Consider the following 26958-nt stretch of genomic DNA (forward strand, 5'->3'; position numbering starts at 1 on the left):
CTGTGTTGACCAAGCTGGTCTCCATCTCCTGACCTCACGATCCGCCCGCTGTGGCCTCCCAAAGTGCTGGGATTACGGGCGTGGGCCACCGCGCCCAGCGCTGCAACCTGTGTTATCAGCAAGGTCTTTATGACTTGTATTTTGTGCGACCTCCTATCTCATCCTGTGATTTAGAATGCCCTAACCGTCTGGGAATGCAGCCCAGTAGGTTTCAGCCGCATTTTACCCAGATCCTGTTTATGACGGACTTGCTCTGGTTCACACACTTCTGACACAATCATGGCTCACTGAAACCTTGAGTTCCTGGGCTCAGGTGATTCCCTTACCTCGGCCTCCTGAGTTAACTGGGACTACGGGCACCATCCCACATCTGGCTAATTTTTTGTAGTTTTAGTAGTGATGGGGTTTTGCCAGGTTGTCCAGACTGGTCTCAAACTCCTGGGCTCAATCTATCCACCCACCTCCACCTCCCAAAGTGCTGGGATTACAGGTATAAGCCATGGCACCTGGCTAATAAGCTCTTATCTGTTGAAAACCCTAAATATTCCACACACAAAAAATGTTAGAGTTAATAAATGAATTCAGCAAAGCAGCAGGATACAAAGCCAATGCACAAAAATCAGTTAAATTTCTATGCATTAACAATACGCAATCAAAAAAGAAGATAAAACTTCCACTTACAATAACATCAAAAAGGCCAGGTGCGGTGGCTCATGCCTGTAATCCCAGCTCTTTGGAAGTCTGAGGATGAGAGGATCACTTGAGCCCAGGAGTTGAGGCTGTAGTGAGCTATAATCGTGCCACTGCACTCTAGCCTGAGCAAGAGTAAGATCCTGTCTCAAAACAAAAAACAAACAACAACAACAACAAAACCATGCAAATGGACAGCAATAAATAAATACATTAATTTAATTAAATAAAACAATTAAAAAACCCCAAAAACCAGTAACATCAAAAGGTGCTCAAGGTGTTACCAATTAAACTGAAAGTTCCAGCTGGGCTTGGTGGCTCACACATGTAATCCCAGTGCTTTGGGAGACTAAGGCAGGAGGATCCCTTGAGGCCAGCAGTTAAAGACCAGCCCAGTTAATATAGCGAGGCCCTGTCTCTAAATAAAAAAATTAAAAAGAAAAAACCAAAAAACCTGGAAGTTCCCTTCACCCCAACTCCACTTCTGCCCCCAGCTTGGGGGCACATCTTTCCTTTCTCTCTTCCAGTCCATATTTCATAGTTGTCCTTCAAGTCCCACATTAGAAAGAGCAGACAGCCCAAATCCCGCGGTGTTTCTTTGCATCGTCTCCCTGCACCCTGTGTTTAAATGTTACAGCGCCTCACACACAGTGCTTTGACAGGCCATTTGCCATCTGTTGGTCTCACTGGATTGTAATCTCCGCATGGCCATGGCTGGATTTTATAAAACGTTGCTGTCCTGGTGCTCGGCAAAGCGCAGGCAGGGAGGAGGCATTCAGAGCCTGTTCACGGAGGGCAGCGGGCAGCGTGGGGAATGGCAGGCTGCCCGGGTAAACCAGGTCTGCCTTTCTCAGGCTGGTTCATGCCTAAAGGACATTTAAGGGGCCCAGCCGGCCATCCGAACTCTGGTCGTATGAACCGAAGCCTCCTCAAGGGAGATACACAAAAAAATGCACAAAACAACACGGCCTAGTGCGAAAGGACCTGGACTTGCATGAAAAGGTGCGGGGCAGCCTTTCCCTGCCTCAATTTTCCTCTTCTTACAGAGGCGGAGGCTCACAGAATGAGGTGCATGACATCCCAGCTTAGGAGAAGAAACTTTTGCAGAATGAATCAGGAGCCAGGTCTGCGCTCCCGAGGCCAGAGCTGGCCTCCTGTCGCGGCTCTGTGCACGGTACGGCCACTCTGTGCCCTGCGTTTCGCCTCCAGACCGGGCGGGAGCTGTGCCTAGCCCAGGTGTCCTGGACACGAGCAGCTGGGCGCCGCTGCGGAGGGAGGGAAGCGCCGCGCCGGTCCCGGGCCCAGCGCTGCGCCCAGTCCTGAGGCGCCCTCCTGCGGCCGCCGCTCGGTGACCTCCCGGCCCTGAGGCCCCGCCCCCGCGGTGACATCACCGCATTCCGGCTCCGCTCCTCCCGCCGCGGCGCCCGCACCGCAGTGACAGCCAGCCGGGCCCGGTGGCGGAGAGGAAGTGCGGTCCGCGCCAAGCCCGTCCCCGCCGACGCCGGCTCCCCGCGGCTCGGGTGACAGCGTCGCGGCCGCCGGACGCAGCGCGGGGCAGGCGCGGGTAGAGCCGAGCGCAGCGGCGGCTCCGGCGGAGGCGCGGGGAAAATGGCTGATGACTTTGGCTTCTTCTCGTCGTCGGAGAGCGGGGCCCCGGAGGCGGCGGAGGAGGACCCGGCGGCCGCCTTCCTGGCCCAGCAGGAGAGCGAGATTGCAGGCATAGAGAACGACGAGGGCTTCGGGGCACCTGCCGGCAGCCATGCTGCCCCCGCGCAGCCGGGCCCCACGAGTGGGGGTGAGTCAGCGCGGGGCCTGGAGCGGGGCTCAGGGCGCGCACCCGGGGGACCCCGGCCGGGGCCCGGCGGCACAGGGAAGAGAGCCTGCTCTAGGCCAGCCGGGGCAGGAGCTGGGGGACGTGGGGAAGAATCTTCTTGGAGATCTCCATGTAGGACTTCCGAGCTGGGGATGAGGCCTCGCCTGGGGCTGTGGATCTGGTGACTCCCGGGACAGGAATTCGGTCATGACATTTCATTCCCAGGCCAGCTTCCCCGCTGCCCGGCTCTGGAATCCAACCCCAGCTCAGTTTTGAGAGTCCCTCCTGAGCCTCCTAATAGCCTGGGTGTCCCAGCCTCCCAGCTAAGTGTGCAGGTGTGGGCAGAACACAGCCCTCCTGGCCCCTCAGGCTTAGCTCTCTCCTGCAGCTGGGAAAAAAGAGGATCCTGGGTGCTCCAGGAACTCACTAACCTTCCCCGGTGACCACCTGCCATTCGGCAGTCGCTGGGCTAAGCGCCTTGGTTACATTTAATCACTTCATACACGTGATTGAACCCATTTCAGAGATGGTAAAACTGAGGCTCAAGGGGGTATGCTATTGAAGTAACTAGTAAGTGGCAGATCAAGAATTTAAACCTGTTTCTTTTTCATTTACATATATATTTTTTCTTTTCCTTTTTTTGAGATGGGGTCTCGCTATGTTGCCCAGGCTGGTCTTGAGCTCCTGGGCGCAAGCAATCCTCCCACCTCTGCCTCCTAAAGTGTTGGGATTACAGGTGTGAGTCACCACACCTGGCCGTGAATTTAAACCTGTTTCTGTCAGACTCGAAGCCCTCTCCACCTGACCACACTGCCTTCCAAGTGTCTGGCTCTGAGTTAGACACCGGAGTGTGCGCCGCAAAGAGTCATCAGTCAGATGCGGTAGGACCCTTCAGGGTTTTGTAGTTGTCGACTTAATGGTTTTCCAAAGGTGGTCCGGGGCTATTATGATTTACTGTGATTGGCTTCAGACCTCAGTGTTCAGGGCCTACTCCCTGTGAGATCATCTTTATCAATGATGTTTCTGCCCCTGTTCTGGCTAGCAAGAATGATTTTGTAAAATATTTAGTAAAAAAGTAGATATCACCTTCATGGGTGCATCCAAAACAGGTTTTACTTCCTGTTAATGTCATTTTGGAGAGGTTTATGGGCCTGTTGTAATAAGTGCTGACATATATACATATAGACATATTTTGGTTAATGATGTTTACAAGGCTCTTCACAGTCATGTTTGTATTCATTCAACGTTTGCTGAGCACCTACTGTGTGCCAGGACGCTGGGGATACAGAAATGAATAAGACAGTTCCTGTGGCTGAGGAGTTTGAAGCAACTCTGTGTCTCCTTGATGTGAGAAATGTAACCAGGCTTTTGTAACATGCAAGAAACTGGTGGCCCAGAGAATCTGAGTATCTTGCCCGGAGTCACACAGCCAGGAATGACTGATCTAGGACTTGATCCCACGCCTCCCAACTCTGGGCTCCATGCTCTTTCAAATGCTGTGGAGCCTGGGCAACATGGTGAAACCCCATCTCTACAAAACATACAAGAATTAGCCAGGCATGGTGGCATGTAGCTGTAGTTGTGGTTCCAGCTACTCGGGAAGGCTGAGGCAGGAGCATAGCTTGAGCCCGGGAGGTTTAGGTAGGTCACGGTGTGCTGTGATCATGCCACTGTACTCCAGCCTGGGCAGCAGAGTGAGACCCTGTCTAAAAAAAAAAAAAAATTCTATAGCAGTCACCTCCCTGGGAGGAGATAGGATGTGGGGTGAGAAGCACGGGGTCTTTTGCCACCTGTCTGAGACAGCAATGGAGGGCTTCTGAAGTGGAAGCTTCCAGCACCTCAACACAGAATCTGCCCTGTCCCAGAGAATTCCTAAGAAATGCCTGCCCCAGTTAATGCACCAGTATTCATTGGACCACACCTCTGTGAGACCACCCTTTACCTCAGTCTGGCTCACTGGGGCCTGTTGGGGGAGGGGTGCAGGGAAGAGGAGGGAGGCCTTGTGGGGAGGTCCTGCTGAGGGGAGCCATTGTCAGAACCTCAGGAGAGAGAAGATGGGATTCAGGCTGAGGGCAGCCAGATGCCTGAGGGAGCTGAGCAGGTTGTGGCCTCTCCCAGGATGGTGGGGCTCCAGGGGCTTACAGCCTGGATGGCAAGTTCTGTCCTTGGCAGGGGTGGGGCACAAATTGGCCTCAGATCCTAGGTGACAGGGAGAGAAACAACGACACGCTCGCTTCTTCCAGGGAGGTGCCGGGGACACAGCCTTCTGAGGGTCTCCCAGGCGCATACCTGCTGACTCTGCGAAGGCTCAGCTGCCCTCCTTAGTCGGGTTGAGGAGAAGGGAGGTGTTGAGGGATGGCGGCTCAGTGGGTGGCCAGATGAGCTAGAACTGATCTGACCTTCCCAGCCTACGCAGTGCTGAACAGGTAATCTTCCCCTGACCAGGAATGTGTGCCAGGAGCCTGGATGGGGCAGAGAAAAAGCACCCTGGCCTGCTGAGAGCTGGGCAAAAGCTGGCTTAGCAGCAGCCGCCAGTCAGTACCTCTGAGGCACCTTCTCTTAGATGTTGGGGTCCTCAGATTAGCAGTGTCTGTGCTGACACTGGGTTCAGTTGCCCCTGGGGAAAGAGGTATCTGGTGTAGGCCTGTGCTGGAGCCACAGGGAGCCCCTCCTCTCTGGCTGGATCTGTGGCCCTGGGTGATCTGGATGATGGACACTTTGTTTCCATTCATCAGCCTTGGGTAGGTTTCCATTTTCACACCCAGTTTTCTGAGCACCAGGCCTGGCTCTGACTTGCCTGTCAGTTCTGGGCAAGCCCATTTCCCCCGCTGGGCCTCAGTAAGCTCACAGGAATGTTCTGGACCCTCTCTGCCCTTGTTCCAAAATGGGTCAGGCAGCTGAGGGAAGCAAACACCCAGGAGTTTATCTCTGGGATGTGTCTCTGTCTCAGTCCTGTTCTGCTGGCCTGTGAGTGTGGACTCCCAGTGGTAGATGTGCAGTGGGCGGGTGGAGAGCACTGTGGGAACAGGTACTTGGAATGCTGTGTGGGTGTGTGTGGACTCCTAAGGAGGCCGAAACTGCATGTCCAGAGGAACACTCTCGAAGCTGAGGCAGAGAGACTTTCTGAAGGTCAGGGTAGACCCCGGGCAGCTGTGTGCAGATGTGGGGTCTGAGACTGGGGTTGGTCAGGGCGGAGTGGGGTGGTGCAAATTCTCGAGAAGGCCAAGTGTACGGACCGGCATCACAGGGAATAGACCCTGGTAACGTGAGGCCCTGCTAGAGGAGACACCCCAGCAGAAGAAGCCCCTTTGCAGAAGATGCTGCCACTGAAATGCTATTGGTCCCACTGTGATTTAGGGGCCAGGACACCCATGCAGGAGAAGCCTTACTGAAGGAATGGGGGTGACAGCTGACAGAGTTGGTTGGAATCAATCACTGTTTGACTCTGAAAGCAAAGTCAATTATGATTTATGTCACCCGGGGATTATTTCCATGAGATTAAGTACCCTTCCCTTGAGTCCCCAGGCCAAACACACTGTCGCTGCTCACAGCCCTCTCTGGCTGGTGAAGGGCTATTTGTCCATCTGCCTGATAACCTCATGTGGCCTCCATGGCTTTTTGCTAGGAGGCACAGCAGTTTCTGAGAGCCTTGCGGATAACAGCAGGCCTCAAAAGAACAATTCAACTTCCATTTAGCCAATAGTTACTGCTCACCCATTCCGTGCTGGAGCCCTGAGGAGCTGAATAGGACACAGAGCCTGGTAAGGGGTACACACGGACGCTGGGGGTCATGAGTAATTGCACAAGAGAGCGCGGGATACTCTATGATATCCTGGGATACCCCGGAAGTGAGACCTTCCTTAAGTGCCTAGGGAATTAAAGGAAGCAGAGGAGGGCTTCCCAGAGAAGGTGACTTATGAGCTGGACCTTGGAGAATAAATGGAGCCAAAAAAGTATTCTTTTTTTTTTTTTTTTTTTTTTTGAGATGGAGTCTCACTCTGTCGCCCAGGCTAGAGTGCAGTGGTGCGATCTCGGCTCACTGCAAGCTCCACCTCCCGGGTTCACGCCATTCTCCTGCTTCAGCCTCCCGAGTAGCTGGGACTACAGGCACCCGCCACCGCGCCTGGCTAATTTTTTGTATTTTTAGTAGAGACGGGGTTTCACCCTGTTAGCCAGGATGGTCTCGATCTCCTGACCTCGTGATCCGCCCACCTCAGCCTCCCAAAGTGCTGGGATTACAGGCATGAGCCACCGCGCCCAGCCCAAAAAAGCGTTCTTTAGAGAGGGAAGCAGGAAGAAAGCATGGGGATGAGGGTGGTGTGTTTGGTGAAGGAGGAAACCAGAATTTAGGGTTTGTGGGATGGGCTGGTGGGAAGTGAGTCAGGAATGGGCAGGGCCAGATTGTAGAGATTCTCATGTTTCAGGGTTAGATGTATTTATCTGGCAAATATTTATTGAGTCCCTGCTATGTGCCAGGGACTGTTGCAGGTGGGCCTCATCATGGATGAAACCAAGTCCACACCCTCATGGAGGGTCTGTTCGTTGGGGGAAGACAGATAATAAACACATATACAAATAAACATAGCAGGCTGTAGTAAGTGCGCTTAATACTGCTGGAGGAATCGGAAGGGGTGCCCAAGGGGTGGATGGGGGTGTGGTCAGGGAGGCCTTTAATTAGGCAGCATTTGAGCAGAAGCTGAAGGGAGTGAGGGAGCAGCCTTCCAGGCAGAGGGAACACCACCTGCAAAGTCCCCAAGGCAGGAGCAGGCGCTATAGGCCACTGTGGTCCATGGGAAGTGGATTTCTTTAGAGTTGGTTTTCATGACATTTTGAGTCAGAGGAGAGGCACACGTAAGTGCATGTTTTACAGACTGTCAGCCCTGGCAATTGGTTCGAAAGAGGGATGGGAGAGGCTGGAGTCAAGGGGGCCTGTGAATGGGCAAAAGCCATGCAGTCGTTGTCTTTCTTTCATGCATTTATTTACTTGTTTATTCAACAAATAATTATTGAGCACCTGCAAAGTCACAGGTGCATGCAAGTCTCTGGGAAAGACACAGGAGAAGAGAAAGAGACACAGTTATGTCTTCCCAGGTGTTTGCCCCTAGCAGGCAAAGCAGTTGTGCAGGTGCAAGGAGGTGAGGGCCTGGGCTGGGGCTCAGCTGCGGGAGAGAGTGGAGGGCAACTGTGAATGTCACTATTGTAGCAGAAGCCCCAGGGATCTGTGACTAATCAAATGTCAAGGAAAGGGACAGGGAGGAGTCACTGCTGAAGGCAAACTTAATTCCTTCTGGGAGGGGCACAAAGAGAAAAAAATATGCCAGGTGCTTCTGGTGGGAACTGCAACTCCTGCTCACCCAGGAGGAGCAGTTGCTCAAGGCACCTCAGGGACAGGCAGAGACACGTAGGCCCCTCTCTTCCTTATCCAGTATAGCCCCCGCCCTGAGCTTACAGCAGCTCAGCCTACTCACCAGGCACAGGCTTCACAGGTAATCTGGCCATTCCCAGCCATGGCCAGGGGTCAGTGATTTCAGGTAGGTAAGGAGCTATTACTGGCTGGGTGATTGTGAGCATGGCCTCTCTGAGCCTCAGCTTGAGTATCTGTAAAATGGGTTGACAACAATTTCATTGCAGGGCTGTGGTGAAAATAAAATGTACTAATGGCTGTGAGAGGCTTTATAAACAGTCAGGGATGGGATTGAGCCTAAGTTATATATATATCCATTATGTCTGTTTGCATGTGGGTCGATATATATATGGGTGTACACAGAGTTTGGGTTGAGGGGCTAATGTAGGACCATTTCCTGCTTGCTATAAGCTAAACAGTGAGTAATGCTATCTCCTTGTTCTCTTTCCAGCTGGTTCTGAGGACATGGGGACCACAGTCAATGGAGATGTGTTTCAGGTAAGCAAGGCTCTGTCTCAGCAGTGGTAAGGACCAACAGCCCTGGTCTCAGTAACTTGAAGCCTCATTGTTGTAGGCTTAGAGCTCCAAGTTCTCCTGTTCATTATGTCTGATGCATTGGGGTGGGGACATAGAGAAAGGTTTTGGGCACGTTTTTTGTCATGTAGAGGACAGGGAAGAAGAATAAGGACCACTAGAGATCGAGATTGATGGGGAGTAGCCTCAGGTTGCCCATGGTGATGTCTGGTTTTGGGAGGGAGGGGTCAAGTGGCCCACAGTGGCATGAGATGAAGGCAGCGCAAGGCCCTCCCTCACCATGCACCACGGACGGGAGGCAGAACCCAGGCCATCTCCACACACAGGATGGGCCCTTTGATCCAGAGATCCCACTTCCAGAATTTTCCCAAAGGAAATAATTGGACAAAGCCACCCAGATTCTTTGTAGGATTATTTATAATGGCAGACAAATTGGAGACAACCTAAGTGTCCAGCATCAGGGGACTGAATAGATAGATTAGAAAACCAGGCTGTTGTTAAAAAGGGCAGTCAGGGCTGGGTGCAGTGGCTGACGCCTGTAATCCCAGCACTTTGGGAGGCTGAGGTGGGTGGATCACATGAGGTCAGAGTTCAAGACCAGCCTGGCCAACATAGTGAAACCCTGTCTTTACTAAAAATACAGAAAATTAGCCGGTCATTATGGCAGGTGCCTATAATTCCAGCTACTCGGGAGGCTGGGGCAGGAGAATCACTTGAACCCAGAAGGTGGAGGTTGCAGTGAGCCGAGATTGTGCCATTGCTCTCCAGCCTGGGAGATAAGAGTGAAACTCCGTCTCAAAAAAAAAAAAAAAAAGAAAGCAATCAGATCTTCCTGTATTGACATGAAAAGATGTCCACAATATATTAAGTGGAAAAAGCAGCTTGCAGAATAATATACACAGTATGGTCCTTTTTTTTTTTTTTTTTTTTAATTTTAAAAATATGTTTGGGCTGGGCGTGGTGGCTCATGCCTGTAACCCTAGCACTTTGGGAGGCCAAGGCAGGTGGATCATGAGGTCGGAAGACTGAGACCATCCTGGCTAACACAGTGAAACCCCACCTCTACTAAAAATACAAAATTAGCTGGGTGTGGTGGTGCATGCCTATAATCCTAGCTACTTGGGAGGCTGAGGCAGGAGAATAGCTTGAATCCGGGAGGCGGAGGTTGCGGTGAGCCGAGATCACGCCACTGCACTCCAGCCTGGGCAACAAGAGCAAAACTCTATCTCAAAAAAATAAAAATAAAAGTTTGCACTACATATCTGAAAGGATGTGTACCAGCTGTTAACAATGGTTAGCCCCAAGGGTGGGGTGGGATGGGGATAAGAAAAGGGCATTCACTTTCACTGGGTTGTTTACAAATTCTTTAAGTGTTTTTATACTGCAAAAAAGGAGGAAAACCCAGCTAGGCACGGTGGCTTACGCCTGTAATCCCAGATTTTGGGAGGCCGAAGTGGGAAGATCATGTGAGTCCAGGAGTTTGAGACCAAACTGGGCAACATAGTAAGATCCCATTTCTACAAAAAATGAAAAGTTAGCTGGGGCAATAGTGTGTGCCTATAGTCCCAGCTACTCAGTAGTCTGAGGTGGGAGGATTACAGCTTGAGCTGGGGAGGTCCAGGCTGCAGTGACTGTGATTACACTACTACACTTAGCCTGGGTGAGTCTTTTTTTTTTTTTTTTCCCGAGATGGAGTTTTGCTCTTATTGCCCAGGCTGGAGTGCAATGGCACGATCTCGGCTCCCTGCAACCTCCGCCTCCTGAGTTCAAGTGATTCTCCTGCCTCAGCCTCCTGAGTAGCTGGGATTACAGGCACCCGCCACCACGCCTAGCTAATTTTTTGTATTTTTAGTAGAGATGGCGTTTCATCATGTTGGCCAGGCTGGTCTTGAACTCCTGACCTTCAAGTGATCCACCCACCTCGGCCTCCCAAAGTGCTGGGATTACAGGCATGAGCCACCATGCCCGGCATGACAGTCTTAAAAAAAAAAAAAAAAGAGGAAAACCCTAGTAAGTGTATTTCTAGTTAAGACGGCTTCTGTCCGCACCCACCTAACTCTCTTCCCCTTGCATACACACAAATCCATTTTAGTACTTTGAGGGAACTCAGACCACAGAGGCATGCAATAGTCCTCACCTCGGCCCCCCAACCAGATGCCTGATGGGGCTAAACCTCCCCTCAGAGCCTTCATTCCCACTCAGACTGGGCCAAAGACCCTTGATCCTGGGGTCTTTGGCTGTGGGATCTTCTGAGCCCCGCCCTGGAGGAGCTGGCTTCTTAAATCCTCTGGGGGAGTAAACAATACTTATTTTCTTATGTAAGAGGGATGGGCTGGTACCTTATGCAGGGAAACTGGCCAAGTCCTGTTTCTGGAAAATTACTCAACTATCAGCAAGCTGGAAAAGTCAATCTCTAGGACTTCAGCAGCTTCATGTCTAGTTGGGCCCGAGGGAGTCAAAGAATGAGGATTTACTTCTGTGCAGCTTGGTAGATCATTGAGACTTAGGCTGCCCAGGCTCTGGCCACATTGAGAAGGACTTTGCTTGACCCCACAGTTCTGTGTCCTAAAGTGGACCTGGAGCTGGAGATATGCTTGGAACCACAGAAGTATGTAGAACATGGCCGGGCACAGTGGCTCACGCCTGTAATCCCAGCACTGGGAGGCTGAGGTGGGTAGATCACTTGAGGTCAGGAGTTCAAGACCAGCCTGGCCAACATGGAGAAACCCTGTCTCTACTAAAAATACAAAAATTGGCTAGGCAGGGTGGCGGGTGCCTGTAATCCCAGCTACTCAGGAGGCTGAGGCAGGAGAACTGCTTGAACCCAGAGGCAGAGGTTGCAGTGAGCTGAGATCGCACACTGCACTCCAGCCTGGACGACAGAGCAAGACTTTGTCTCAAAAAAGAAAGTACCTAGAACACTCTGAGCAGGATCATTTACCTTTCCTAAAGATTAGCATCACGAAGCTCAGAGAGGTGAAGTGGTGAATGCAAAGTCACCCAGGAAATCGGCCACTTCTGGAGTGCACCCCATTTGACTGACTTGGTCCCCGGCCTTCTCCCTCCCGACCCGTCAGCCCTGGGTGAGCCCTGGGTGAATCGGAGGAGCCCTGGGCCTCCTTTCCAATCTCAGTGAGAACTCTTATTCTCACTGTTACTAAGAATCACAGCAGGTGTGTTTATTTGTAAATCATATCACATCAGTGCCATCCTAGAATCCTTACAGGCAGGGCAGGGTCACAGATGAGCTGAGTCACTCAGAAGCTTAGTGGCAAAGCCCCAGCTTGCCTACATCTCCTGACCTCCGACCCGGTGTGCTCTGCATTACCACTCTGTTGCTGGAACTGGCTGGCCACAGCACCTGTGTCACAGGTGGAAAGCCCCAGCTCTTTAGGATTGAGCATAGCAGGTCTGGCCTGCACCTGCAGCGGGAGGAGAAACCTTGGCCTGTGCACACCCAACACTTTCAAGGATCCTGGACAGAGCTTTTGCGCTTCCTTTCTTACTCTTTTCTGCAGCCCGTGCACCACTAGCGGGTCCAGCTACAAACCCAGTTGCCAATACAGCCTAAGGACGAGCCTGCTCACAACTATTCCAGTTCCATTTGGCACAGCCAGGGGCAGGGACAGAAGGGCCCTGCAGGACTCCGCCTCCCCACCTCTGCACAGATCCTCTCTCCTTTCCCCTAATACTCCCATCATCCTCCTTTGAGCTACTTAGAGGTATCAGCAGCTCAGCTTAGCTGAGATTTAGCTGATCAATCCCAAAGAAGGATGTGGCTCATCCTTTTGGCCATCCCTGGAGTCGCAGCACACGCTTGGCTGGTGTGGGTCCACAGAGGCTCTCATGGGTTGGCCCAGCAGAGGGGCCCCTCAGGAGAGGGATTCTAGGGAGCTAGACTGAGACAAGCCTGGCCCTGACTGTCACCTCTTGCCTTCTGGTCCTGGCCATTCTTGCCCCTTTCTCTCTCCAGAGCTTGGGAGGGGTCAGAACATTGCTGTAGCCGCTGGTGAGCTCTCCTGGTTGCCAACCCTCCTGGCCGTGACTGATCTCCTCCCTGAGATGCTCAGGTGATTAAAGGAGAGCCCAGTTGTGGCCCCTGACACTCACTGTCACTGGCAAGGGTAGGGGTGGGGGCAGGGGCAGGAAAATGAGCAGCCCAGAAATAATGAGTGGTGACTGCTTCTCGGGGCTTTGCCTGTCGGCAGCACCACTGTGCTCTCCTGGTCATGGTGCACGGAGGGCCAGCAGGTGTGGGGCCCTGCCACACCGGAATAGCAGGCCACAGCAGCCATGCTGCCCCTCATATGCACACGCCCTCTATGGGCTGCAGAGTGTTACCATAGCATCTCATGAGCCTCACTTCCCACCGGTAGTAGGATGTTGTCACTCATTTAACAGGTTTGAAAGCCAAGCTGCCCAGGGAAGGGACTTCTCAAAGGTTGCGAGTCCAGTGAGCGGCAGAAGGGGGATGTAAAGCCCAGCCCCTCTGATGGAGCGTCCAGCACTTGTCCCGTGCCCTCCACACCTGTGTGTACCCGGCCACTTGTTTATTCACTTGGTTTATATGTTTGGTCGTTTATTCATTTGGTCAGTGCACATTCTTTGATGGCCACATACCTGCTAGGGCAGTGAATAAACGGATATGGAGGCAAATCCACTGGGTAGTTTGTCTCCAAAGAGCTCTTTTTTTTTCCTTTTTCTTTTTTTTTGAGAGGGTATCGCTCTGCAGTTGAGACTGGGGTACGGTGGTGTGATCATGGCTCACTACAGTCTTGACTCTTGGGCTTAAGTGATCCTCCTGCCTCAGCCTCCTGAGTAGCTGGGACTACAGGGAGGGCCACCATGCCTGGCTAATTTTTAAATTTTTTATGGAGATGTGGTCTCACTATATTGGCCAGGCTGGTCTCGAGCTCCTGGGCTCAAGCAATCGTCCTGCTCAGCCTCCCAAAATGCTGGGATTACAGGTGTGAGCCGCTGCGCCTGGTCCCAAACTGGCTTCTGATAGAAGACAGGGACCTGGAAAGAAGTGAATGGGAGCCCAGGAAGGTGAGGGCTTGGCTCTGGGGAAGCATTAGGAGCTAACAGATTGAGTTCTTCTCTGTGTAGGCACCAGCCAAGAGCTTTACGTGCATGATCTCCCTGAGTCCTCCCAACTCCCTGTGATGTCGGTTGTCATTATTCCTGTTTTATACAGGAGGTTTAACAGCTTGCTCGAGTTGTGTAGCTAGTAAGAGGTAAAACTTGAATCCAGGATCAGGCGCCAGAGCCTGCACTAAAGTTAGGCAATGCAACTGTGAGGGGACGCTGGCAGGGCGTTCCGAGGCTGCCCAGGGGGATGTGGGTGGCCTTGGCCAAGGGAAGAGCAGGTGCAAAGCCACAGAGGGTCGGTCACTCAGTCCGGGATTCACCCGAGCCCGGCACCTGCTGCACAAAGGGACGTGCCAGGAGAGGCCAAAGGTTTCGGGTGAGCCCTGCATAGCCCCCATGAGAGTGCATCAGTGGGCCTTGCAGCTGGTGGCAGGTGGCGGAGATGTGGGCCCGGTTTGGCCAGGCTTGGCACCTTGGGCCTGGGGCAGGACACCGTGGGAGCTGAGTTTCCTTAAGGCTGTTCCCACACCCAGACTGCAGGCTGCAGCGGAGGTTTAGATGCAGTCAGAAGACCTGGACTTCACTTTCTGCTTTTTCCCAGCTGGCTGGCTGTGGGCCAGTCCACTTAACTGCTCTGAGCCTGGTTTCTCATTTGTAAAATGAGAATTAGAGGCTCCACTCCGCTGCCCCAAAGGGCTGTGGAAAAAAGTGCTCTGCAGCCCCGGACGCTTCTCACAAATTCCTGACCCAGCCCCTAGGTGAGCTGAGGGTGGTGTGTGGGGATGTGTCCCAGAGGAAGGAGGGCCATGAGACCTGGAGGCAACCGGAGCTGGGGACCCAGTCTCTAGTCTTGTCTTGAGAGGGAGACAAGCAGGCACACAAACCATGCGTCACAGAAGTGACTTTGGGCCCTATTAGCTACTATGTGGCGAGTCACACCCAGCAATTCAGTTTGAATCCTGGTTCTGCCACTTCCTGGCTGGGTGACCTTGGCTCTTTGGAGATAGAGTTTTCCTACCTGTGAAACAAAAAGAATAAAACTTGGCTGGGCGTGGTGGCTCATGCCTGTAATCTCAGCACTTTGGGAGGCTGAGGCAGGCAGAGGAGGCCAGGAGTTTGAGACCAGCCTGGCCAACATGACGAAACCCTGTCTCTACTAAAAATAAAAAATTAGCCAGGTGTGGTGGTGCCCACCTGTAATCCCAGCTACTCGGGAGGCTGAGGTAGGAGAATCACTTGAGTCCGGGAGGCGGAGGTTTCAGCGAGCGGAGATCACGCCACTGCACTCCAGCCTGGATGACAGAGCGAGACTCTGTCTCAAAACAAACACACACACAAAAAAACAGGCCGGGCACCGTGGCTCACGCCTGTAATCCCAGCACTTTGGGAGGCTGAGGTGGGTGGATCACAAGGTCAGGAGTTCAAGACCAGCCTGGACAAGATGGTGAAGCCCCGTCTCTACTAAAAATACAAAAATTAACCAGGCGTGGTGGTGGGCACCTGTAATCTCAGCTACTGGGGAGGCTGAGGCAGAGAATTGCTTGAACCCGGGAGATGGAGGTTGCAGTGAGCCGAGATCACGTCACTGCACTCCAGCCTGGGCGACAGAGCAAGACTCCATCTCAAAAAAGAAATAAAACAAAACAAACACAAAAAACACCAAAAAACAAAAAACCAACCATGTAGGGTTGCGAAGATTAAAGAAAGCCCTTTAATTGCAACTTCTCTGGAGTCTTAATTTAGGGCAGGCTTGGCCGGGCGCGGTAGCTCATGTCTATAATCCCAGCACTTTCGGAGGCCGAGGCGGGTGGATCAGCTGAGATCAGGAGTTCGACACAAGTCTGGCCAACATGGCAAAACCCCGTCTCTACTAAAAATAAAAAAATTAGCCAGGTGTGGTGGTGGATGCCTGTAATCCCAGCTACTCGGGAGGCTGAGGCAGGAGAATCGCTTGAACCCAGGAGGCCAAGGTTGCAGTGAACCAAGATCCTGACACTGCATTCCAGCCTGGGCGACAGAGCGAGACTCTGCCTCAAAAAAAAAAATTAGGGCAGGCTTTATGGAGATGGCGGGCCCTGAAGGATACAGATGAAAAGAGACTCCTGCCCAGGGCCCCTCACCACTCCTCTCCTCCCACATCTGGCGGCATCTGTGTATCCATTTCCCAAAGGCTCCAGGCCCACGTGATTCTTACACTTGCTGGCTCTTGGCCTGAAATGCCCTCCCCCACCTCTCTCCCCAGACAAGAATGGTGCCCTCCCTCCCCCACTCTCCCACTGCACTCTCCCCAGACAAGAATGATGCCCTCCCTCCCCCACTCTCCCACTGCACTCTCCCCAGACAAGAATGATGCCCTCCCTCCCCCACTCTCCCACTGCACTCTCCCCAGACAAGAATGATGCCCTCCCTCCCCCACTCTCCCACTGCACTCTCCCCAGACAAGAATGGTGCCCTCCCTCCCCCACTCTCCCACTGCACTCTCCCCAGACAAGAATGATGCCCTCCCTCCCCCACTCTCCCACTGCACTCTCCCCAGACAAGAATGATGCCCTCCCTCCCCCACTCTCCCACTGCACTCTCCCCAGACAAGAATGGTGCCCTCCCTCCCCCACTCTCCCACTGCACTCTCCCCAGACAAGAATGATGCCCTCCCTCCCCCACTCTCCCACTGCACTCTCCCCAGACAAGAATGATGCCCTCCCTCCCCCACTCTCCCACTGCACTCTCCCCAGACAAGAATGGTGCCCTCCCTCCCCCACTCTCCCACTGCACTCTCCCCAGACAAGAATGGTGCCCTCCCTCCCCCACTCTCCCACTGCACTCTCCCCAGACAAGAATGGTGCCCTCCCTCCCCCACCTCTCCCACTGCACTCTCCCCAGACAAGAATGGTGCCCTCCCTCCTCCTCCCCACTGCACTCTGTCCCCAGGCAAGAATGGTGCCCTCCCTCCCCCACCTCTCCCACTGCACTCTGTCTCCAGGCAAGAATGATGCCCTCCCTCCCCCACCTCTCCCACTGCACTCTCCCCAGACAAGAATGATGCCCTCCCTCCCCCACCTCTCCCACTGCACTCTCCCCAGACAAGAATGGTGCCCTCCCTCCCCCACTCTCCCACTGCACTCTCCCCAGACAAGAATGGTGCCCTCCCTCCCCCTCCCCACTGCACTCTGTCCCCAGGCAAGAATGGTGCCCTCCCTCCCCCACTCTCTTTACCTGACCTGTGTTCCAGTAGAGTTCACATTTCCCCAGCCGTGGTTCTCATTTGTGAGGGACTCCCTGTCCCAACTTCCTGGAAGGTGTCTTGCTCATCCCTGTCCCCAAGCCTGAACATCTCTGAGTTCATTCAGTATTCTTGAAAGGTTCCTGCAGCCAGGCCCTCCCGGTGCTGGGTGCTGTATGGAAACAGGCAGCCTCTGCCCTCATGGCGGGGAGGGAAGGGGGAGGACACAGACAATAAACAGGTAAACAAGCCAAGGCCTCAATCAGGAGGCAGGGGAAGCCCTAGGAAGCTGTAGACCCTCGATTCTAGGGGAAGAATGTTCCAGACAGAGCCTCTGAGGGGATACAAGATGAGCTTGCATGAAGGCCAGTGTGGCAAGAGTACACGGCTAGAGGACACAAATCAGAGGCTCAGGGAGAGATCAGGTCACTTGAATTTTGTTCTAGCCATAGTAGGGAGCCTTCAGATATTTTATTTTATTTTTATTTATTTATTTTTTGAGGCAGAGTCTCGCTCTGTTACCTAGGCTGGAGTACAGTGGCACGATGTCGGCTCACTGCAACCTCCATCTCCCGGGTTCAAGCAATTCTCCTGCTTCAGCCTCCTGAATAGCTGGGATTACAGGCGTCCGCCACCACACCTGGCTAATTTTCGTATTTTAGTAGAGATGGAGTTTTACCACGTTGCCCAGGGTGGTCTCGAACTCCTGAGCTCAGGCAATCTGCCTGCCTCAGCCTCCCAAAGTGCTAGGATTATAGGCGCGAGTCACCGTGCCCGGCTGCCTTTGGATATCTTAAAGTGTGACGTGATAAATCGGATTTAGGCTCCGAACAGGTCATTCGGGCGTTTTGTGGAGATGGGGCTGCACGAAGCAGAGACCAGCAGTGGTCCAGGCCAGGGGCGGTGAGGGTGGGAGGGAGAGTTTTAGAGATTGTGATGACAGGCCCTGCTGATGACTTGCACGGGGGATGGGAAGGAAGGAGAAATCAAGGACGAACAGGAGGCTGGGGCCTCAGCACCCTCGGGAAATTGTTCAATGTCCCTAGGCTTTCATTTTAACATCTGGAACAAAAATCCAAGAAAGCAAAGGAGGTTTTGTGAAAATGCGGTGCAATACAAGGCGAGTGAGTAAGTGACGATTGCAGGAGGCAGCCCCCACTGCCCCCTCTGATAGACCTAAAGGAGGCTGAGGTCTCGATGCCATGTGGATGTCACCCTAAAGACAGCGCTCAGATATGACCCTCTCTTCCCTTCCTCCTCCCCCACAAGGGCATTGTGGTGCCTTTTTCTCAGACGGAGCATGGGGCAAGTTTGGGGAATGAAAAGTGAAGTGCCGCTTGGGATTCCTGTTAAACACCCACATGGGCTGGCACAGAGAAAGGGCTCAGTACATGTTTGCTCAAGGAGTGGGGATTGGGTCGTGGTCAGATGGATGCCTTCATTGTATTTTTATTTTTATTTCCAACTTCTCTGACCTCTCAAGTCATTTCAGATAGAGGTAAGTGCTGGGAAGAAAATAAAATAGGGCACCTGGATAAACCCATATACACAAAGTTAACAGTGCAGTTGTCTGCAGATGAAGGCCCTGTAGGTTTGGGCAGCGGTGCTGGGAGGAGTCCCTGGTATCCTGGCCTCAGAGCAGCATTGTTCCCAGAAAGGAGCAGCAGTGAACTTGTGTTCTCTGGATAAGGGCCCCAGAAGGGCCCACTGGGATGTTGGGAGAGAGTCTCTGAATTGAAATGCAGTGTTGTGCTGGAGAGGAGTAAGGGTGGCGCCCAGCTGCCCCGATGATCCCAGGAGCCAGACTGCACCCCTGTCCTGGCCTGCCCTTCCCTCACTCCCCAGGCAGCTGGAGACCATAGCCCTGATGTTCCATCTATGTGTTCCCTCTCCCAGAGCTCCTCCTTGAACCGGGCACCTGCTGGCTCTGGGGGTCTTTGCTCATTCAGCCACTGCTTACTGAGCACCTGCCAGGCACTGAGGATAGGTGGGCGCCATAGGACAGAGATTGTGCCAGACACTCCTGTGTGGAGAAGATATCAAACAACGCAGGCAGTCATGGAAGTTTTGATAAGTGCTTGAAGGAGGAGGAGGGAGGGGAGACTGTTGCCGGCCAGAAGCGCCAGGAGACAAAGGCCAGGCGGCTGGAGTGGGATGCCTGCAGACAGGAATGTGGAGGGCGTGGGTGCCAGAGCGGGTGTGGCTGGACCTGGATTGGAAAGGCTTTGCCAGACCAGAGGGTGCCACACCCTTGTGAGCAGAGCTCACAGTGCTCAGCGCTGTGGGTCCCCAGCTCTGGCAAGGGGTGGGGAGACTTGAGCAGAGCCCCTGCCTGGGAGTCAGGGACCTGGACTCTAGCCCTGGCTCTACCACTATTGTTGTGCCATGTCTCTGGGCCTCAGTTTCCTCCCTTGTAAAATGGGAGTGAATAATAATAGTAGTAATTCTAGTTACTATTCACTGAGCCATCACTCCACACCAAGCACTCTTCTAAATATCTCACAAATATTATAGTATTAAATCATAACAGCTCTTAGAGGTGTTCTTAATATTATTCCTTTTCTTTCTTTTTTTTTTTTTTTTTTGAGATAGAGTTTCACTTTTATTGCCCAGGCTGGAGTGCAATGGTGTGATCTTGGCTCACTGCAACCTCCCCCGCCCTGCCCTGGATTCAAGTGATTCTTGTGCCTCAGCCTCCCGAGTAGCTGGGACTACAGGTGCGGGCCACCACACCCAGCTAATTTTGTGTTTTTAGTAGAGATGGGGTTTCACCATGTTGGTCAGGCTGGTCTCGAACTCCTGACCTCATGTGATGCACCCACCTTGGCCTCCCAAAGTGCTGGGATTACAGGTGTGAGTTGCTGTGCCCGGTCTATTCCCATTTTTCTTTCCTTTTTTTTTTTTTGAGACTAAGTCTCACTCTGTTGCCAGGCTGGAGTGCAGTGGCGCGATCTCTGCTCACTGCAACCTTCGCCTCCCAGGCTTAAGCGATTCTCCCAAGTCCCAGCCTCCTAAGCAGCTACTACACCTGGCTAATTTTTTGTATTTTTAGTAGAGACGGGGTTTCGCCATGTTGGCCAGGCTGGTCTCAAACTCCTGGCCTCAAATGATCTGCCCGCTTCAGTCTCCCAAAGTGCTGGAATTACAGGCGTGAGCCTCCGTGCCTGGCCTTTTTTTCCATAATTAAAAAAGCTTTTTTGAAAATAGTGACAGACTCTTGCTGTGTTGCCCAGGCTGGTCTTAAACTCCTGGCCTCAAGCGATCCTCCTGCCTTGGCCTCCCGAAGTGCTGGGATTATAGGCATGAGCTACCATGCCCAGCCCCATTTTTCAAATGAGAAAACAAAAGTCAGGCAAGGTTAAGCAATTTCTCCCACGCCTTACAAACATTTCATAGTATCAGAGGTGGCGTCTGAACTGAGACAGCCTGGCTGCAGAGTCCAAGTTCTTCCCCATGGTGTGATCTGAGCTATGATCATGCTGCATATCTCAGGGATGCTTCTCTACTCAACAAACATCTACTGAGCATCTGCTGGGCCAGGCACTGTGCTGGGCTCTGGGGACATAGCAGTGAAAAGGACAGAGATGACATTCTGATGGCAGAGACAGACAAACACATTATAAAGTAAGGTCCTTTTGGGCTGGGCATGGTGGCTCAAGCCTGTAATCCCAGCACTTGGGGAGGCCGAGGCCGGTGGATCACTTGAGGTCAGGAGTTCGAGATCAGCCTGACCAACATGGAGAAACCCCGTCTCTACTAAAACTACAAAAAATTAGCCAGGCGTTGTGACGGGTGCCTGTAATCCCAGCTACTCAGGAGGCTGAGGTAGGAAAATCGCTTGAACCTGGGAGGCAGAGGTTGCAATGAACCAACATTGCACCATTGCACTCCAGCCTGGGAAACAGAGGGACACTCCATCTCAAAAAAAAAAAAAAAAAAAGGTGAGGTCTTGAGGTGTTTTTGGACTAAGTGTTAGGAGTTAATACAACCACAATAGAGAGTGATTTTAATGACAGTAACACAAGGGACTCACTGTGCCAAGCAGTATTTTTATTTTTATTTATTTATTTATTTATTTTTTGAGACGGGGTTTTGCTCTTGTTGCCCAGGCTGGAGTGCAATGGCGTGATCTCGGCCTACTGCAACCTCTGCCTCCCGGGTTCAAGTGGTTCTCCTGCCTCAGCCTCCGGAGTAGCTGGGATTACAGGCATGCATCACCACGCCCGGCTAATTTTTTGTATTTTTAGTAGAGTTGGGGTTTCTCCGTGTTGGTCAGGCTGGTCTCGAACTCCCAACCTCAGGTGATTCGCCCGCCTCGGCCTCCCAAAGTGTTGGGATTACAGGCGTGAGCCACCGCGCCCGACGTTTTTAACTCATTTCATCCTTATGTCCTCCCGTCAGAGTGCATACTGTTATTTAGCCCATTTTATGACAAACAAAGTGGCTGGCACACGCTTTCTTGAGTCTCCTGCTTCGGGGGTATCAAAACCTATGACTGGGCCGGAGGCAATGATCAGGCACAGAGAGGGTGAGTAACTTGCCCGCAGTCACACAGGTGGCGGAGTGTTGCTGGCAGAGGGAACAGCAAGTGCAAAGATAGGTGTAGTCACCAGAGATGGTGGGTATGAGGTTGTTTGAGGCTGAGTTATCCAGACATGAGCGGGTCCCCAGCAGGGGCAGCAGAGACAGCGGGGCAGGTGTGCTGGCTGGATAGACTGCTGCGTGTTTGTGTTCTAGGAGGCCAATGGTCCTGCTGATGGCTACTCAGCCATTGCCCAGGCTGACAGGCTGACCCAGGAGCCTGAGAGCATCCGCAAGTGGCGAGAGGAGCAGAGGAAACGGCTGCAAGAGCTGGGTGAGGGTGGGGCTGAGGCGGGGTTGGCTGGGTGGGCTGTGTGTGGGGTGGAGTGTGTGGGGAGTCCTTGGAGGGCATGGGACACTGCATGCCTTAATGTGGGACCGGGCCGGTGCGGCCCTGTGGCTGCCTGGCAGGGGCCAGGGGAGGAGCGCGGCCGGGCCTGTGCATCCCAGCTGGAAAGCAGCCACTCATTCTTCTGTGGGGTCCTAGATGCTGCATCTAAGGTGACAGAACAGGAATGGCGGGAGAAGGCCAAGAAGGACCTGGAGGAGTGGAACCAGCGCCAGAGTGAACAAGTAGAGAAGAACAAGATCAACAACCGGTGAGAGGGCTGTAGGGACATGAGGGGGCCGTGGGGACATGAGGGGGCCGTGGGGACATGAGGGGGCCGTGGGGACATGAAGGGGCCGTGGGGACATGAGGGGGCTGTGGGGACATGACTGAACACTGCCCAGTGCTCCCTGCCTTTGAGGCTGTGCCCTTCACGGTACAAGGTCTTCCAGGAAGGGAAAGGCCTGTTCTGGGAAAGCTACCCTTCTGTCTAGGGAACTGCTGCGTGCCAGGCTCTGGGGTTGGCACTGAGGAGATGGAGATAAGGAGGACCCAGCCTTATGTCCTCAAAGGGCGCAGAGGAGAAAAACACACATGTTCGACTGAGCTCGAATACAGTAGGGCCCTCTGCACGAAGGCTGTGGAAGCAAGGAAACAGGTTAGGGAGAGACCTCTGTGTCTTGGGACTTGGGCTTTGGAAGATGACTAGGAGGAAAAAAGGGAAAAAAGGGCAGGGGGTCGGCGGGGGCATTCTAGATCTGGGTACAAAAGAAAAAAATGTGATGTATTAGACAACAGGGGACCAGGGAGCGGTGGGAGAGAAGGCAGGAACCTGCGGACTCACACTGTAAGGGCCTTGGCTGATGAGTTGGGCAGTGACATGGGCGGTGGGGAGCCACTGAAGGTGTTTGAACAGGAGTAACATGATCAGGGATGAATTTTAGAGAAGGTGCTGGGGCCAGGGTGAAGGTCCCCATTCTCCTGTTTGGGGCTGTGGGTCGTTGCTGAGCCTTCCAGAACTATGCTTCCTAACACCTTTCCCACTGGAGGTACTAATGCTGTCTCTCTCTCTCTAACCTTCTGCCTGCCTGTCTGTTTTGCCATCTGTCTTCCCCCACCTAACCCCTTCCCTCAACCTTTCCCTCAAGGATCGCTGACAAAGCATTCTACCAGCAGCCAGATGCTGATATCATCGGCTACGTGTACGTGTCTGTTTTGCTTCTCTGTTGGGGGAGCTAGCGAGGGAATGGCCACCACAGTTTCTTGAGTTTCCTGCTTGTGGGATATAAATGAGTGTGGCTGGGCTCGAAGCAATGGTCAGAACAGGAGGCAAATGCCCTGGTGGGTGCAGGCACCAACCACCTCCCTCCCTCCATCGAATTGGAGGCTGCTTGGCTAAATCAGAGCCCTGCAGGATAAAGGCAGAGAAAGGAATGTGCTTGCCACTCATTCCCATGTGGGAGGGGCAAATGGCAAAGCACCCCAGCTCCCTCCCTCTGAGATGTCTCTTGGTGGGTGTGTGGGGTGAAGGGTTTTTTTTTTTTTTTTTTGAGATGGAGTTTCGCTCTTGCTGTTCAGGCTGGAGTGCAGTAGTGCGATCTCGGCTCACTGCAACCTCCACCTCCTGGGTTCAAGCGATTCTCCTGCCTCAGCCTCCCGAGTAGCTGAGATTACAGGCATATGCCACCACGCCCGGCTAACTTTTGTATTTTTAGTAGAAACGGGGTTTCACCATGTCGGCCAGGCTGGTCTCGAACTCCTGACCTCAGGTGATCCACCCACCTCAGCCTCCCAAAGTGCTGGGATTACAGGCATGAGCCACTGCACCCAGCTGAAGGGGTCTTTTAGTCAACAAAACAGACACTGAGCATGGGATGCTGGAGGCATGTAAAGGACAAGAGCTGCTCCTTTGTGACTTTCATCTCTTCCTCCTGCCCCAGTGCACTGACTTTGGCCATCAGCCCCTGCCCAGACCACCACAGGTCCCCTCACATGTTTCAGGTTTGGGGTCTACTTGGTGTGATGAGTAATCAAGACCAGGGTTGGCAAACAGGTTTTATCTCATGCCAACCTCAGTTAGTTGGTAGAGACATTCTGGAGGGTGGCGGTGGGGATTCTGGAGCTGAAGAGAAGGTACTTGCTGTTCCTCACTTTAGGTGTGCCCTCGCAGCCCGTGATGTGTCGAGGCTAAGCCTCCTCTCACAGGGCACAGAGCACACCAGAGCCTTCGTCTGCTTCCTTCCACTCTCCCTCATTTAGTACTCTTTGGCACTCGCCTTGTGCCAGATTGGTAAGACACCCACAGGCCGCCCCCTCACCGTGCTCATGGTCTGGAGTGTGTTGTGGTAAGGGCCTCGTGGAAGGACACAGTGAGCTCTGGAAGCCACTCTCTGCCTGGGGAGCCTGGGCAGGCTTCAGAGATGCAAGACCTTCAGCTGACCTTAAAGTATGAGAAGGAGTTTGCTGGATAGGGAGGGTGGGAAGAGAAGGTGGGAGGAGCAGCTGGGGCCAAGGCATCCAGAGAGAAAAGGCCCAGCTGGCTGCAGTGGCTGAAGCTCTACAGGCCAGGATGGTGGGGATGGGTGGGGATGGGTGGGAGCTGAGGCTGGGAGGTGCTTGGCTTGGGGCTGGTTGCAAAGCTCCTGTTGTGCCAAGGCTGAGTCAGACTTGATCCAGAAGGCAGTGGGGAGCCACGGGAGGCTTCCAGCAAGGGATGGGGATGTCAGATGGGCATGGGTGCTGTGGAATACCACATGGGGCTCAATGCTTCTGTTGAGCCTGAGGAAATGGCCCAGAGAGCACCCAGGAGAGCCCTGAAGAGAGTATAGACCAGGGCTTCTCAAACTTTTTTTTTTTTTTTTTTAAGACGGAGTCTCGCTCTGTCACCCAGGCTGGAGTGCAGTGGCATGATCTCAGCTCACTACATCCTCCGCCTCCTGGGTTCAAGCAATTCTCCTGCCTCAGCCTCCCGAGTAGCTGGGACTACAGGCATCTGCCACCACGCCCGGCTAACTTTTTGTATTTTTTAGTAGAGATGGGATTTCACCGTGTTAGCCAGGATGGTCTTGATCTGACCTCGTGATCCGCCCGTGTTGGCCTCCCAAAGTGCTGGGATTACAGGCGTGAGCCACTGCACCTGGCCACATCCAGCTAATTTTTTGTATTTTTAGTAGACTTGGGGTTTCACCATGTTGGCCAGGCAGGTCTCGAACTCCTGACCTCAAGTGATCCACCCACCTCTGCCTCCCAAAGTGCTGGGATTACAGGAGTGAGCCACTGCGCCCAGGCTCAAACTTTCACATGCCTATGAATTACCAGGGGGTCTGGTGAAAACCCCGATTCTGATTCAGCAGGACTGTGGGGAGGCCCAAGGGTCTGCATTTCTGACAAGCTTTGTCATCATGCTGATGCCATTGGACCATGGACACTTTGAGCTGCAAGGACAGAGGGGAGCCTCTGGACCCTGAAGGGACAGCTCCTAGGATAGCTCCCCTCATCCCCACTTGCCACCCAGCTCCACGCAGCACTTACCTTTTTCCCAGGCCTGCTTGCTACCTCATTGAATTCTCAGGCCAGTGAAATAGTTGGTAGGGCAGAGCTATGATCCTCATTTTACAGCCTAGGAAATGAGCATACAGCCAGCATCCCTAGAGAGGGGCCACGTCACCTGATCCAGGGTCAGCTCTTCCATGGAGAGCTCCTGCCATCAGTCGTGTCTGGCATTGGCAGAACTGGTCCTGCTTGAGATGGAGAGGGGGCTTCCAGGGACTTTTGAGTGACCCTTGCTGGCCAAACAGGACATAGACCCAGCTCTCCTCACCTAAGAATCCCTTATTGTCTTTCTGTTAGTGAGTCCCACGTGTAGATTTTGTCCACTAGACTGTATTTACTTGTTTCCCCACTGTCCCTTAGTGGCTTCTGTAACTGTCAACCAGAACTTCTGATGAAGGACCGCCAGTTTTCATCCTAACTTGATTCCAACCAAAAGCAGACTCCAGTGGAGCATTCGTGCCCCAGGCTGTGGCTCCTCAGAGACAGTGGTAGTTCTGGGCTACAAAGGGCTCTGTAGTGAAATATGCTTGGGATGTGGTGGATTCCATCACCTACCCACCTTGGAGGGTCACGACGCACACAGCACGTTAAAGGCTTTGAAAGTTTTGCTATAAAGATCCTCTTTAGCTGGGTTTTCCATAGGTATTTGACCACAGTCTTTCCGGAGAATCCTCACACAGAACATTCAGGCAATGCTGAACTAGGTGCTTCTGTTAGGTGGTTAGTCAGTGTCCTACTTCTGCCAAGTTTTTGGAAATGGTGAAATAGCTAAGGTCCTGCAATAGGTCCTCCTAGGACCTCCAAGGGTCTTTAGGTGTTAGGAACCCCAGGTTGGGAACTCCTGATGGGGAAGTAATGAACAGAGGGTGCCTAGGCTGGGAAGACCTTTCTGAGGAGGTGAGGCCCGCACTGAGACCTGAATGACAAGAAGCAGCAAGCCAGGAGCAGGTCTGGGAGAAGTGTGTTCCAGGAAGAGGTGATAGCAAGTGCCAAGGTCCTGAGGCAGGACCAAGCTAGGCTTCCTCTTGCGCCAAGGCTGCCCTCCTCTGAAGTCAGGGGGCACAAGGCTGGGGAGGACAAAGTGCCCCAGAGTAGGCTGGGCAAAGCAGCCTTGCTCAAGGGAAAGGCTGGGGGAAAGCAGACTGCTATAAAACCCCGTCTTATCTCCACCTGCAGGGCATCCGAGGAGGCTTTCGTGAAGGAATCCAAGGAGGAGACCCCAGGCACAGAGTGGGAGAAGGTGGCCCAGCTATGTGACTTCAACCCCAAGAGCAGCAAGCAGTGCAAAGATGTGTCCCGCCTGCGCTCGGTGCTCATGTCCCTGAAGCAGACGCCACTGTCCCGCTAGGTGCCTGTTAGGTGCATGGCCACAGAGCATGGGCCGGGCCTGGGCACAGGAGGAGCAGCTGCTTTGGTCGGGGTGGAGACTCGCAGCAGCTGCTACCCACAGCCTATTCCACTCCTCCCCATCTCCAGGCGCTGGGAGGGGGATCCTCACCCCTCTCAGGCCTCACTCCCTCCTGGCCCTCTGGTCCAGCCCCTCACGCCTCCTCTCAGTCTACTCAATTGTGACTGTCCCTCCTGATGTATTTTTTTTCTTGGCTTAAAGGGTGTGTTGTTAACTCTTTTTACACTTATTTATTATCACTCTCATTTCTCTGGAAGCCACAACTGGTGTCAGGGCTCGGTTTGTGCTTAGAACTTTCTCAGCTTCATGACTTTGAGAGAAGGGAGAATGTTCCCCC

At 53.2% G+C, this 26958-nt stretch overlaps 1 protein-coding gene across 2 annotated transcripts; it reads left to right on the forward strand.

Moving 5' to 3' along the window:
- Window positions 1-1996: 1996 nt before the first annotated feature.
- CLTB (clathrin light chain B) lies at window positions 1997-26835 on the forward strand. Of its 2 annotated transcripts, XM_054488004.2 has the most exons (6): window positions 2087-2485; window positions 8359-8405; window positions 21490-21607; window positions 21821-21932; window positions 22810-22863; window positions 26390-26835. In XM_054488004.2, exons 1-6 carry the CDS (start codon window positions 2299-2301, stop codon window positions 26559-26561), a joined length of 690 nt encoding a protein of 229 aa, XP_054343979.1. In that variant the 5' UTR covers window positions 2087-2298; the 3' UTR covers window positions 26562-26835. The 2 variants fall into 2 exon arrangements, with proteins under 2 accessions (XP_054343980.1, XP_054343979.1); XM_054488005.2 differs by lacking the exon at window positions 22810-22863 and having other exon boundaries at window positions 1997-2485.
- Window positions 26836-26958: the final 123 nt, after the last annotated feature.

This window comes from Pongo pygmaeus, chromosome 4 (genome assembly GCF_028885625.2).
Source record: "Pongo pygmaeus isolate AG05252 chromosome 4, NHGRI_mPonPyg2-v2.0_pri, whole genome shotgun sequence".
NCBI classification, from domain to species: Eukaryota; Metazoa; Chordata; class Mammalia; order Primates; family Hominidae; genus Pongo; species Pongo pygmaeus.